We start from the raw sequence: 13,241 nt of genomic DNA on the forward strand, positions 1-13,241 counted from the left end.
CGTTTGGCGCTTAAAAAAAAAAAAAAAAAAAAAAAAAAAAAAAAACCCGAGGAGCGAGCAGAGCCGCGGGAGAAAGGGAAAGAGAAAGAACCGGGGCCGCTCCGCAGCCATCGCCCCCGCTCCAATCCGGCCCCATCCCGGCCCCGGCTCGCTGCAGCCCCGTCGGGAGGCAGCCACCAGCTTTGCAAGGGGGAGCCGCTCCCTGCGAGCCAGTGGCGGGGCCTCGGCCGGATCCAGGGCCCGGGCTGGGGGCGCAGCTCCACCCCCCGCGCTGGGGGCCTCGGGACCAGGAGCCGCCAAAGCAGCGATTTAGGGGGGTGATTTTATTATTCCCTTTTCAAAATGCACCACGCTTGGGTGGGAGTCGATTCCCACTCTGGGAGCTGAGAGTCACCGGCCCCGGCAATCACCTGCACGTTACCAGGCTTGGGGGCAGTGAACGGGCGTTTGAGCGCTGCAAAGCCCCGGTCCCCTTGAGACAACCAGTAACTTCGACCTGTGTGTGTTGGTTTCAAAACAGCCAGCTGCAAAGTCGGGCCGGTCAGCTACCGGATCTTCCACGAAGAAAGGAGGGGGCTAGACTTGGGCTGGCTTAGTGATTTCCTCCCCCCAATGCAGTCTTGCAAAAATTCCGGCTTGATTTTTTCCCCCAAGACAGCCTCAGACTGGAAACTGGGGGCCATTCACTGATCCTGCATGCTACGCCCTGTTTTAAATGGCTGAACAATGCTGAGAGTCAAGGGAGTGTCTTCAGCCCCAGAAAGGGGGGGCTGCGCCATTGCCTGCCTCCCCCAGCAACAGCAGCAAAAGAAAGTCATGCCTGTGATGAGCTCTGCAGACTTGGTGACTTCCAGCCTCAGCAGCCCCCAGATGCACTCCATCCCGGCCAGCTATTTCACGCAGCTGTACCCGCAGAGTCTGGCGGCTGCCCCCGCATCCAGGGGCAGCTGTCTCTACGCTACCCCTCATGGACCTGAAATCAAAACCATCCGATCCGCCTCTGCAGGAAGGCTGCCGGTAAAGTGTCTGACCCCTGTGCGCCCTTGTGCTTTCCCTCCTGTCTGTCTGCCCTTTTCCAACCTGCTGTGTGTTGGGTCTGGTGTCACTTGGATGTAGCAGAGTCTGAACCCAGGTGAAATGTGTGATTCGATAATATCATCCTGGCAATGTGCTCTGATGCCACTGTGAGGGGGGACATTATTCAAACCAAACCCAACTAGTGTATTGAGGATTGGGGTGTCTTTAATATGCAAAATGTTAATGGCTTGGTACTAGACCATAAGTCCCAGCACAGTGGCTCAGGCGTTTCTCAACTTCCCTTCGACTCCAGTTTACCCCCACAAAAAGCTGCTGTCTTCTTCCTCTTTTCTGTTCTTGCAAATAGCTGTTACTGCCCATCAGAAACTCCAGCCCTGAGAGCCCAGGCCGTAGAAAATCTCTTGCATTAAGGAGATGAATCCTCCATCACACGGCTTCCTGCAGAGTGCCTTTTGCCATCTGTTCCCTAGGCTCTGACCCAAAATCAGTGAGTGTCTTTCCACTGACTTCAGTGGAGGTGAGCTCGCTTTAGGGCAGGGCCCTTGCTCTACCGTTGGCCAGTGGAGCCCTGTACAGAACTCCACTGAGTTGAACAGGACTCTGGAGACAAGATCCGAGCCTAGGATTGTAGTGGGGTGAAGTCAGTAGTGGGGTGTAACTTTCTTTTTTGTGTGTGTGTGTGTGGGGAGACTGAATTTGAATAGGATTCCATATTAATAGCAGGGATGCCCTGAAATATGACAGCTGAGGAAATCTGCAGGAGAGGGACCGTAAGGATTTGGACATTAACTGGACAAGAAAGACATGTGGAGGGAGGAACAACTGAGTTTGCTGGTGCCCTGCTACCGCACTGCTGTGCTAGGGTCAAAATCTGTCTAAAGGGCAGATCCAACCTTCGTAACTAGTGTTCTTCACCTATAGATCTTAAAGCACTTTGTAAGAGTGTGTGTGTGTGAGAGAAATATTATTATACCCATTTCACAGAGAGAAACTGAGGCACAGAGAGGTGATATGACTTGTTTGAAGTTGCACAGTCAGCAAAGCTGGGAATAGAACCCAGGAGTCCTGATTCAAGTCCTCACTTGATCACATTGCCTCCATGAGTCACACGGGGATGTATAAATAAGGCCTAGAGACTCGTCTTACTTCTCCATGATGGTGGGATGTGGTGGAGGAAAAGGGTTACGGTTTGCTTTTTTTGAAGCATGTGATAGTGGCTTCTGTCAGAGTCAGGATATTGGACTATGGACCACTGGTCTGATGTGGTACGGCCTGTAGGAATTTAAAGTGCTTGTGCCCCTTGTGATGAGTGAAGCTATATATGAGAGCCCTGCCATCACAGGGCTGCGTGGATTGCATTGTAAACCAAAAGTCGGGAAAGCTCTGGAGGACGAGCTGCCATTGCTCAGGGCCAGATCCTAGAGGCGCTGAGTGTCTTTGGCCCTGGCTGACCTGGGAAGAGTCAAGGGCATTGAGTGGCTGTGGTATCCTGGCCCTCCTGGTTTATCATTCACTTCCTCCGTGCTCCCCGGGCTCTGGCTCTGTGAAAGCAGAGCTCAGACGCTGGGTAGGGCAGGCAGTTTTAACCAGCTTTGCCTCCCCTTCTGTAGGCCCCTGCCGAGTGTCTTTGCCAGCCGTGCTAATTGGCAGAGAGGGCTGGCGTGTAACTGCTGCTTCTGAGGCAGGCCTGGGAGCGATTCCCTCTCTCACTGCCTGTCTGGCCTGCTGCAGCGACCCCTGGGGCTGCTGATGCCTCCTGACAGGTGCGGGCTCTGCCACGTTCCTCGCTGAAGGCAGCCCGCGAGCGTGTCTCTTGGTTTCCCTTTCTCCACTTGATCCATAACGTTCCTGCTCTGCTCGGGCAGTGGACGCTGATCTGGCTCAGGACCCATTCTCTGCACAGCCCCCGTGCCTGCAGGCCCCAGCGGGCTCCAGTGCCACCTGTCTCGTCGTCTTCGCTGCCTGTGTCCGGCTGCGTTTTTATTCAGCCGCAGAGCGGAACGTGAAATGTCTCCCCCCGATGCCTCATGTAGCTTCGAGGGCTGTTGTGTGCAGCGAGAGAGACCCAGGCTGCTAAAACCCTTCCTTGGGCTGAAGGCAGAGCGTAGCCTTCGCAGAGATGGTTTTACAGCCACCCGCTAAGGGCCTGATCCTGCAACCTATGTGTGGGTCAACAGGGCTCCATGCAGGTGCAGGGTCTACCCGCACCAAACCGCGTGCATGACAGTGGCCTAAAGAACAAATTTTCCTTCCAGAACATCCCCCACCCCCCACCCCACCCGTTTCACTGAGGATTTTAAAGCTCTTTACCAACGCCCAGTGATGAAGACCCACAATAGTCATGTAAGCCCTGGGCTGTTGTCCCTTTGTGGCAGATGGGCAGGAGCCGGGGTATGGAGAGGGTAAGTGATTTGACCTAGGCCATGTTGTCAGTCGGTGGCAGAGGTGGGAACTGATCCCTAAAGGCTGACTGGCTGCTCTGACCACTGGACTATACTGCCTCTTGTTAATCAAAGCATGCTTGGAGCCCGTCGAAACATCACATGACACCCCTGGCTAATCAGCCATAGCTTCCTTGCAGTGAGGTCACAGTGCTATGAAAGAGAGAGATTGGGCCCTGGAATGGTCTAAGTAAGACTGTTAGTGCTAAAGCCTTAAGTCAGCTGTTAGGCCCTCTCCCCACCCCCTGCCCCGTAGACAGCCTCCTAAGGAGTCCTTTTTTCTGGCACTGTGGAAGGTGCTGGCCTTCTAATGGTTAATACCTCCTATTTTAGAGGAGAAACACTAGGCAATGAGCTGGTGGGTGGACAATCTGCGTGGAAATCTAAGCAGAACAGGAGGGTTTGATGCTCTGCATCCCTTGTGCATTTATTCCCCCCCTCGGTGGGACCCCACTGTTCCCAAAGGTCTCTTGCTTCCCCCCCTCTCTGCTGGTTTTTTCCATGCTTTAACTCCCCCCTTCCTTGGGGTCACGGCCTTGCAGTGCAGCCATCTGGCCTGGGGAAGGGGGTGTCTCCTGGCGGTAGAAGCAGGAGGAGGAAAAAAGGCCTTCATGGGCTTTCTCCCTCACACTGACCCATGAGCGTCTCCAAAAGGGGCATTTGCCTCCGGGGCATCAGGCTGCCTGGCCAATCCGTGCCAAATCGCCCCGCCTGCCTTCTCGTTCCTTGCTGCCATGTCAATTTCCGTGGGCGCCATCCTGCTGTCACATGGGTGCTGCTGACGGAGTCCTTGCTAAATCGTCCCCTTTCACAAGACCAGGCTCTAGTCCCCTCTACCTTGCTCTAGTCCCTGGGGAAATCCTGCATGGGTCTCCCACGGGCAAGCTCATGTTTCCGGCCAAACCCGAGGGTGCCGAGCAGGGCAGCCAGCCCTTGGATTTTGTCTCTTGGCGGCAGTTCAGCAGCAAGAGGAGGAGGGGTGGTCCGGTGGGTATGATGCTAGCCGGCAAGCTCGGAGACTTTGGTTCAATCTCTGACTTGGCCCTGGTTCCCTGTGTCACTCTGGGCATGTCACTCAAGGTATGGGGTGGTTCCCAGCTCAAGGAGACCTGCTCACGCTAACCCTGATGGAGCCTGTGCGCTACAAACCGTGTCGCTGCAGCAGTGCAAGCAGCGAACTGCCCAGCGTGGGATCCTGTCCAAGATGCTAGGCGCATACTCCGAGCCGCCGGCCCTTCCGGCTGCTACGCTACATTTGTAGCACACTAGCTTGATCAGAGCTAGCACAGGTATTCCTCCTTGGGCTGGGAATCTCACCCCCAGCTCGAAGTGTAGACATTCCTTTAGTCCAGACGTGGGCAAACTATGGCCCGCGGGACTGTCCTGCCCGGCCGGGGAGCCTAGTCCCCGGTCCCTCCCCCGTAGCCACGCAGGCCGTGCTCTGGGCAGCGTGGGGAGCGCAGCTGGCTCTGGACGGGTGTCGTGGCTGCGAGCTCCTGCTGCTGGTTAGGGGATGGGGGCCGGGGGGGGGGTTGGGTAAGGGAGCGGGAGGTCCTGGGGGGCAGTCAGGGAGGAGGGGGCGGTTGGATGGGTTGGGAGTTCTGAGGGGGGCAGGAAGTGGGAGGGGGTGGATAGGGGGCAGGGGCCAGGCTGTTTGGGGAGGCACAGCCTTCCCTACCCGGCCCTCCATACAGTTGCGCAACCCCGATGTGGCCCTCGGGCCAAAAAGTTTGCCCATCCCTGCCTTAGTCTCTCTCTGCCTCCGTCACCCCTGTGTAGCCACCTCCCTTCCTTACAGGAGTTTGATGAGAGCATGTGGTGTATGACTCCTCTTGTAACAATCTGCCTTTGAACTCCAAGATGGAGGCAGGCAGGCAGATTCGGAGATTTTTAGGATCAGTTGCATGTAATGGACAAACTGGCTGGGTAGCGCTCTCTCGGGAACCTTTCTGAGTTTGAGTCCTGTTCAGCACCAAGACTCTTGAACAAGGTCAGGATGTATTCTTTAAACAAATGCATCCGTGCCTCTCTGCATGTTGTTTCATGGCTTTTTTTTTTTTTTTTTTGCCCATCATCCTTGTTTCACGTGTCCTTCCAGACCTGTGGGTGAGCATAATGGGATTCTGGTAGGTTTGGAAGCATTGACCTCAAAGGAATTCCAGGGTCGCTTCCCTTCTGCCTATTAAAATTCTTGTCTTGACTCTTCTCTGTGGCTCCCCGAATCTCGTGGCTCGTCCCAGGTTGCCCTTGAGATGGCTGATTCAGAAGCCTGGGAGTGCAGAGTCCACAGGAGAAGCTGTTTGGATTTGAACTTGAAACGCTGACCAGCTTTGTTCTTTGTACAAAGGGCAATTGGCGTGATGAGTGTGCGGGGTGGTGGGTAGGAGCACAACCCTATGGATTTCCTCCTGTAAGGCTGATGTTGCTTTCTCCAATTGGCCAAGGAATTGGAACATGACCTGTTAAGTGCCACACCTGTAAATACCTATGAGACAGGTAGTGTGGGCATTGGTATTCAGCTACCTGTTTGAAGTGCTGGTCTGGTTGCTTCCTGGGTCTTGCAACAGAAGGGGCTTCTAAGGGGCAATGTGGAAGGCTTGTAAATTAATCACAGGTGGTCTAGGGATGCCTGGGTACTGTTCCTGACTTTGTGACCAAGGGCAAATCGCTTTGAGCTAGTCCTCGGTTTTCCCATCTTTAAAATGCTGAATTCTGTAAAGTTCATAATGTGCTTTGAGATCCTCCAGGTGCTGGAGACGGGCTGTCGTGTGGGGAGATGGAGAGCCTCTTGCGTGTGCTGCGGTCACGTCTCCAGCTTCGCTAGCTTTGCTGAGCTCGGTGCATCGCAAACAGCTGCCTCTGGTTGCCAGGCTGCTGGGTGTGGCCCGTGGGTGTATTGCTTGGCCAGCGTGTGGTAATATGGCCCTGACTCCATTAGCTGAATTGGGGGCGGTGGGGGAAGGAGGTTCTCTCCCCATTGGCTTTACTTCCATGGCTGAACCCATGAGGGTCTCATCGGGGACTCTGGGTGGGTTGGTACAGCCCAGCAGAATGGGTGTTAACGGGCTAGTGTGGGTCAAACTTGTATGTCACCTGAGATACAAGGTGATACTACACGCGGCCGACCTGTGGAACTCACTGCATCAGGAGGAGGCCTTGAAATCAAGTTTTGCAGCAGGATTTTTAGGGTGGTTTGTAAGTCCGATAGGCAGGAATCCTACAGCTGTGCAGGCCCCAAGAGAAGGATAATGCAGTCTCATGCTTCAAGGTGTAAATTGATGGCTGGAGGGCTCAGGAAGGTATACCTCCTCCCCACTCAATATCCAGCAAGACACAAACAGGCATGGGGGGGAGGGGGGCAGTCCTGTCCTGCTCTGTGGGATCTGTCACTGGTGGACTCGAGACCAGACCAGAAGAGCAGTGGTCTGTTCTAGCTTTGCAAATCTTCTCTTTGCAAAGTCAAGATCAAAGGTCAGGAGGGAAAGGCCCTGGCTTTGCCTAAACTGGGCTTATATAAAGGGTAAAGCCAGCACAGGGCTCTGTTCCCTCCCTTCCAGCCTCCCTGGGCTTAGGGGCACCTGCTAAAGACCCCTCTGCCTGGGCCTCCTTTAATCTCGCGTGGCACTGTCTGGGTCCTGGGGCTGTTGCTGATGGATGCCAGAGAAGGCGCTAAACACCAGGGTCTCCCCAGCCGAGGACACTGCAACCTTGTGCTGTAGTTAGGGTTGGGTGGGTCACAGTCTCTCGCTGGGGTTTTGGCCCCATGCTCTTTAAGGGAGGGGTTGGCATCAGTGTTCGCTGGCTGGGCTGGGCCACGGCCGGCTAACATGGCTTCAGACTTGTTGGCCTGTGTCCTAATGGGGCTTTTCTATCATGTTCAGCTAATTTGATTGGGGGAGGGATGACCCCTCTTCTTGCCTCAAGCCAGGCTCCGCGGCGGGGCACGGAACTGGGCTTCTGACTGTGCAATGGGGTTGGGGGTGTCCTTGGGGGCAGGGGTTTGAATGTTCAGCTGGGAATTCCCCCCCCCCCCCGTTGCATGGAGGGAGAATTTTAAGCCCCGGCCACTGGGGCTCCATCCCTTGGGCTTGAGCCAAGCTTTGCCCCTTGATGGGGCGGGGAGCGTAGAGCTGGTTTTGCTCTGAGGACTTTAAACATGGCTGGGGGTGAGTGGCGCCAGGCTCCCGGCGCTGCTCCAGGAAAGGCTCTGGCTTCTCTTCCAGCGTGTCTCTGTGACTCACGGGCGGGGCCCAAGGAGTGTGTGTGATTGCTGGAGAGTTATGGTGAATGAGCACGGGGGGCGGGGGGAAATCCCTACCATGTTGTGCTAGCCCAGATTTCTCAGCTGATCCTCTTTACCTGGGGCTGCCGCAGATGCGGTCCTGGGCTAGAATTCTGGGCATGCTTCCGCTGCACCCTAAACCCCCTTCCCCACCCTGCTGGAGCAGAGAGCCGAAGGCCGGAACGGCGCCAGGACGGAGCAGCGAGTTCGAGTCACTCTTGCATGCAGCTGACTGCTGGTCAATTGCTGCCCCAGGAGTGGAGTCTGGGAGGAAACTCTTCTGTGGGCCAGAGACACCAGTCATGGATCTGCTCCCAGCGCGGAGGGAGGTTCACGGTACCCGTCAGGCCAGCATCCGAGCTGATCAACACCCAGAGCATTAGCCGGGCCCCACCCACAATGGGCAGAGGCTGCCTTGTCTGGGCAGAGCCCTGCTGCGCCCGGCCTCTGGGCACAGCCCCCGGGGGGGGCCAACAAACTGCATAGCCCAGGCCAAACCAGAGACCGGGCAGCAAACCCCAGCACCTTGTGATCTTGTGACCTAGCTGCACCTGTCTGTCCACAGACGGGACCTCAGCCTCCAGGGCTGTCCAGCTGGGGCCTTTCGCCAGCCCTCAGTTATTGTCACGCTGCTGCTACCACGATCCTTCCTCTTGGGTCACAGCTGGATGCCCCGACATGCCCTGCGAGCCTGGCAGCGCTGCTGCTGTCTGTCCTGCTGTGGCGGTTCTGACGGCCCCTCCCGCGTGGGCTGTTTTCGTCCCTTCTAGCCCTTGCTCCCTGGGCAGGGAGGGTCCGAACTCGCATCTGACCTCTGGTGCAGGTGTATTTGGCTCATCTTTCATTTCATTGCCGCTCTCTCTCTCTCGCCTCCATCATTCGCCCAGGTGCGGCTGTTGCTTTTCCCCTGGAGGAAAGAGCTGAGGAAGGCCACTGAAGATGGCTTTTTCTGGTGAAGGCCTCTACTGACCCCTCCAGGATTGGTGGGGGCGAGGGGGGTGGGGTGGAAGGCTGCAGCATGCAGGGGGAACCCTCCCTGGATTTCCAGGAGGGCAGGGGGGGATTGGAAGAGGCGTCGGTCTTCCCTTTTATGCACAGGCTCGCTGCCAGCTTTCCCTCCCCGGTGTGTGCGTAGAGGGTGTGCGCTCTGGAGCTGCGGGCTATGGGACTCTGTGATAACCCGGAGGCAGGGTTCCCACGCCCTGCGGTGGAGGGTGTGGGGTGAGGGCAGGCCTCGGAGCTGCCCAGACGGGCCTGGCGAGCCCAGCCCCGTGCGGCTGAGACGAAGGGCCCCCGGAAATAAAGGGCAAAGGCGCCGGGGCTGCAGTGGGTGCAGACGCTGCCTTTATAGGTGTTTCCCCGTCTCCTACCCTCCTCTTGCTTCTGGGCCTGGGTGGGGCAGGCTCCCATCCACCTGCATCCCATCCTTGCAGCCTTCTAGCCGCTTCCTGCCAGGCTGTGACGTTCCCCTCCCTCAGCTGTGTGGAGCTCTGCGGCTTGTACTGATGCCCCCGCCCCCCCATGAAGCTGGCAAGGAGACGCCGGGTTGAGAGGCGTTGGAGGATGCAGGCTTCCTACGCTGGTTTCTCTTCAGAGCAGTGTGGCCTAGTGCCTAGAGCTCTGGACTGGGATTCATGGGACCTGGCTTCTTTCCCCAGCTGTGCCACTGGCCTGCTGGGTAACCTTGGGCAAGTCGCGTCATCAACCGGTGCCTCGGTTTCCTCATCTGTAAAATGGGGGAGAGTGACGCTGCCCTCCTTTGGTAAAGCACTTGGCGATCTAGAGAAGAGCCGGGTATTATAATTATTAAATGCCCCTCAGCAGAAATACAGGGGTGGGTTGAGGAAGTTTCCCCAGGCATCCTCTCCATCCCCCTTCTCCTCCCAAATTCCTGTGGCCTGGAAGCCAGGCTGCTGAGCAGAAGCAGTGTCCGGGACGGACGGGGGCTGGAGTCCGGGGCACAATGGGGCCCTTGGGCTTTTCTCTTTTTGACTCTTCCAGTGTTCACCCTGCTGCTGGTGCCCCCACCCCGGAGCCCCAGCCTAGCTGCTCCCCACCCTCTGTGCCGTGGCTGTGTAGGAGTATGAGCAGGGGCTGGCCAGCTGTTGTGTGGCTAATCCAGCCCCTGCTGGGGAGGGGAGACTGTGCCAGCGCCGGGCCAGGCCAGCAGCTGGCAGGAGATCTGCCCTGGGCTTCCCTTTGTCCTTTCCCGCCATCTCCACAACCCCGGGGCTTCTCAAGCATCCCTCAGTTACCACACGCTCGGCCTGGGGAAGGCAGGCGATGACTGTCGCCCTCCGACCCCAACACAAGGGTTGGCAGGGAGGGTGCAACCCCCTCCCCCAGGCCGAATGGGAGGCACTGTAAACCCCACTCTGTTCTGATCACCTGCCCCCAAATGTGGGACAGCAGGGATTGCAAATCCGCCTCCTCTCTGTCCCCTTCCCTGCCATTCGGAAAAAAGCAGCGCTCCCCACATGTTTGCTCTCAGCCCAGCAGGCTGGGGTGTGGGGAACACTTGACCCAGAGACCTGGGCACTTGCTCACTAGTAGAGGAAAGCATCTATTTCTCCTGTTCTTCCTGGACTGGAGCACCTGCCTTTCGAATCCTTTCAGGAGCTGGGCGATAGCTCCCAGCCCAGCTCTTATCTCCCAGTTCAGTTGCACCCTTGGACCTGGCGGACCCCCAAATGCTCTGCGCGCTGCGGTGTCTACTGGGGAGGGCTTCACCCAGCGCTGAAATGCAGCCACTTCTGGGGTGGACTGTGACAGCTGTGTAACAGGGCTGGTCAGGCAGCAGAATGCAGGGAGAGGGGCTAAGGAGGGGGAACGTCGTTCCTGGAGTGTGGATTTGGGCAGGGCCCCTGGCCAAAGGATCTTTGCTGGTACCCACTGCCTCAGCCAAAGGGTGGGCCCCCTTCCAGCAGCACAGCATCCCCCAACGGCATTGGGTAGGCGCAGTACTGCCATGGGGACAGTGCCCCCTACTGCATCTCTGATACCACCTCTGCAGCAGCGAGATTGCCCTGGGGTGTCTCCGTTCCACGTCTTAACCAGTCCCCAATCCTGCAAGATCTTTCTAGAGGCCAGGGTGCAGCGCTGGTGTATCGCCAGCGGGATTCGTTTGTCCGCGTGCCCTGGATGGGGCGCGACCGATTTCCTCCGTTCTCGGGAGCTCCATTGGTCCGCTGTAGCGCTGAGTCGCGTCTGCCTTCTGCAGTCGCTTCACGGGGGCTCTAGTTGCGGGAGGATGCACGTATGCAGCCAGGAACGGGCCTGGCCCAAGGCAAAGGGGTGCCAGGACAGTGCCTCGGGGAGCAGAAGCGGATTCTGAGCTCCTCCCATCACATCTCATCTGGGAGCCTCTTTGCAGTGTGGCTAGGACCCCGAGCTGGGATTTGAGAGTCTTTGGGACTATTTCCAGCTCTGCCACTGGCCTGCAGGGTGACCTTGGGCAAGTCACTTTTCCCCTGCTCCGTGCCTCAGTTTCCCCATCTGGAAAATGGTGCTAGTGATACTGACCTCCTTTGTAAAGTGCTTTGAGATCTGTTGATGAGCCGTGCAAGATACGAGCTGGGGGTTACCATCTGAATGTACCCTGTGCTCTCCCCTTCCCAGTCATCCAGGCTGGTCCCAGAACTCCCTTTCTTGGGGTAGGGGCGAGGCAGCGTCCCAGCTGGCATCTTTAGCGCAGGGGAAGTGTGTCTAGACAGGGAGGGAGGGAATTTAGCCCTTTCTTGACCCTGAGAGTCCCTGGCACGGGCCCCTCCTCACATCACTTGGAAACCAGTTGTGGAGCGGTATCCGGAACTCCCAAGCCTCTTCTGCACAGTCCAGCCGAACGTCCAGAGGAGGGCGCTGTGGGGTGGCCTGGGGGAGGGCGTGGCCCGTGGCCTATCACAGGGGGCCGTGATGCCACCAGTGCATTGGTAGCTCTGCGGTGGTGACGGACTTTAAGGAGGCATCTCTGGGCGGGGGTTGACGCGAAGGGGACTGTGGTCCCATCCCCAGGCGCTGCTGTTAGTGAAAAGTAAGCACCAGACCGGCTCCCAAAATCCTCCTTCCCGACACCTGGTGCATTGGCACAGGGGGCTGGCCCTGCTGGCAGCCGGGCCGCTCCCTGCCTGGCCACGCCAGCCATGCACTGTCACAGCCACCTGTTGCTGGCCCTCGCTAACTAATTTGTTGCCAACAGATGCCCTGTGGGCAGAGGGGAGGGGGAGAAACCAAGAAGATCCCCCCCCTCCCCCTCCCCCACCGCTGTCTCTGGTTTCCGGGCCTAAATGGGGGGCAGCCTGGCGCAGCAGATGTGCTTGTGGTATTATTACTTTGGCAGGTGTTTCCCATGTGCTTGGGTTTAACCATTCGGCTGCCAGGGGCTTCTGTGGGTAGAGCTCAACTGGGGGGGTCAGGGTGAGACTGCGGAAGCATCGCCCACAGGAACGAAGGGCCGTCCCAGACCACCAGGCCGAGGGCCGGACCCGTTTCTATGATCTGCCTTCTCTGATATAATGGCAGAGCCGCATGGACGTAGACCTGCTTCCCTCCCGTCCTGCCCCCAAAAAGGACAGCCCGGCAAGAACGCTCCACGTGCAATTCTCCCAGGGGAGAGGGTGAACCGCCCGTGACTGACGTTATGTTGCTTAATGCATGACTAGAAGGCGCTCCGATACTAGAGGCATGAAAAGCTGTGCAGGGACAGAAGTAGAACAGACTGGCCTGAGAGCCGCTCGTGCAGAAAAGAGGGGATGGGCATTCAGGGGGATCCCTCTTCCCATGGCTTTCTGATCGGCTGCTCCAACGCTCCTGGGGTATGGTTCTGTTAACCGCTCAATTGCTGTGTTTGGGGACTGGGACCTTCCCCAGTGTGGGCTCGATCCAGCAGACTTCGTGTGCCGTTCCTCTCTCTACTCATCTCGGTTTCCTCCCCTTGCCTGGCGCCAGCCTCCTTCATGAGCCCGTCACGCTGTCTTGCCCCGGCTGGTTCAAGAGCCTTCTCCTCAGCAGCTCCTGCCCTCTGGAGCAGCCTCCCTGCCGTCACCTCTCAGATCTTGTCTCGACAAATCTCTCTCCGGCGCGGCTTCGCTTCCCTCTCCCTCGGCATCTATCTGAGCTGGGCTGAACCTTCAGCGTTTCCGGCTACCAATTCCCTGATCGGAACTTGCCACTGGATATTTTCGTTACTGATGCAAAACTTGAACGGAGCCTTGTGTGTCGGCTCAGATGAGGCGGGGACATTTCGCTGACGGCTGATGTCAGCACGGTCCAACCCAAGCCCAACTTCGACACCTACCCCGGAGCCTAAGGCTAGTCACGATCCAGACCCAAAGAGCCCTCGCTTGGTCCGTCTCTAGTTGTTTCTCTCTGTAGAGTTTTGGGGGAGGGGAAAAGACGCACCGTGTCTGGAAGATGCTGCGCTGGGAACAAATAACTCCTAGAGGATAAGGAACCCAGTAGAGCTTTGTTCAAAGCTGGGTTTT

General features: G+C 57.4%; 1 protein-coding gene across 1 annotated transcript in view; it reads left to right on the forward strand.

Moving 5' to 3' along the window:
- The window catches only part of E2F2 (E2F transcription factor 2), a 28,395-nt gene continuing 15,154 nt past the window's right edge, over positions 1-13,241 (forward strand). The window contains exon 1 of the mRNA XM_065576664.1: positions 1-1,017. Coding sequence (XP_065432736.1) covers positions 727-1,017 — 291 coding nt within the window. The 5' untranslated portion in view covers positions 1-726. The remainder of the gene's footprint in view (positions 1,018-13,241) is intronic.

Source organism: Chrysemys picta, chromosome 23, assembly GCF_011386835.1.
Source record: "Chrysemys picta bellii isolate R12L10 chromosome 23, ASM1138683v2, whole genome shotgun sequence".
Classification (NCBI taxonomy): domain Eukaryota; kingdom Metazoa; phylum Chordata; order Testudines; family Emydidae; genus Chrysemys; species Chrysemys picta.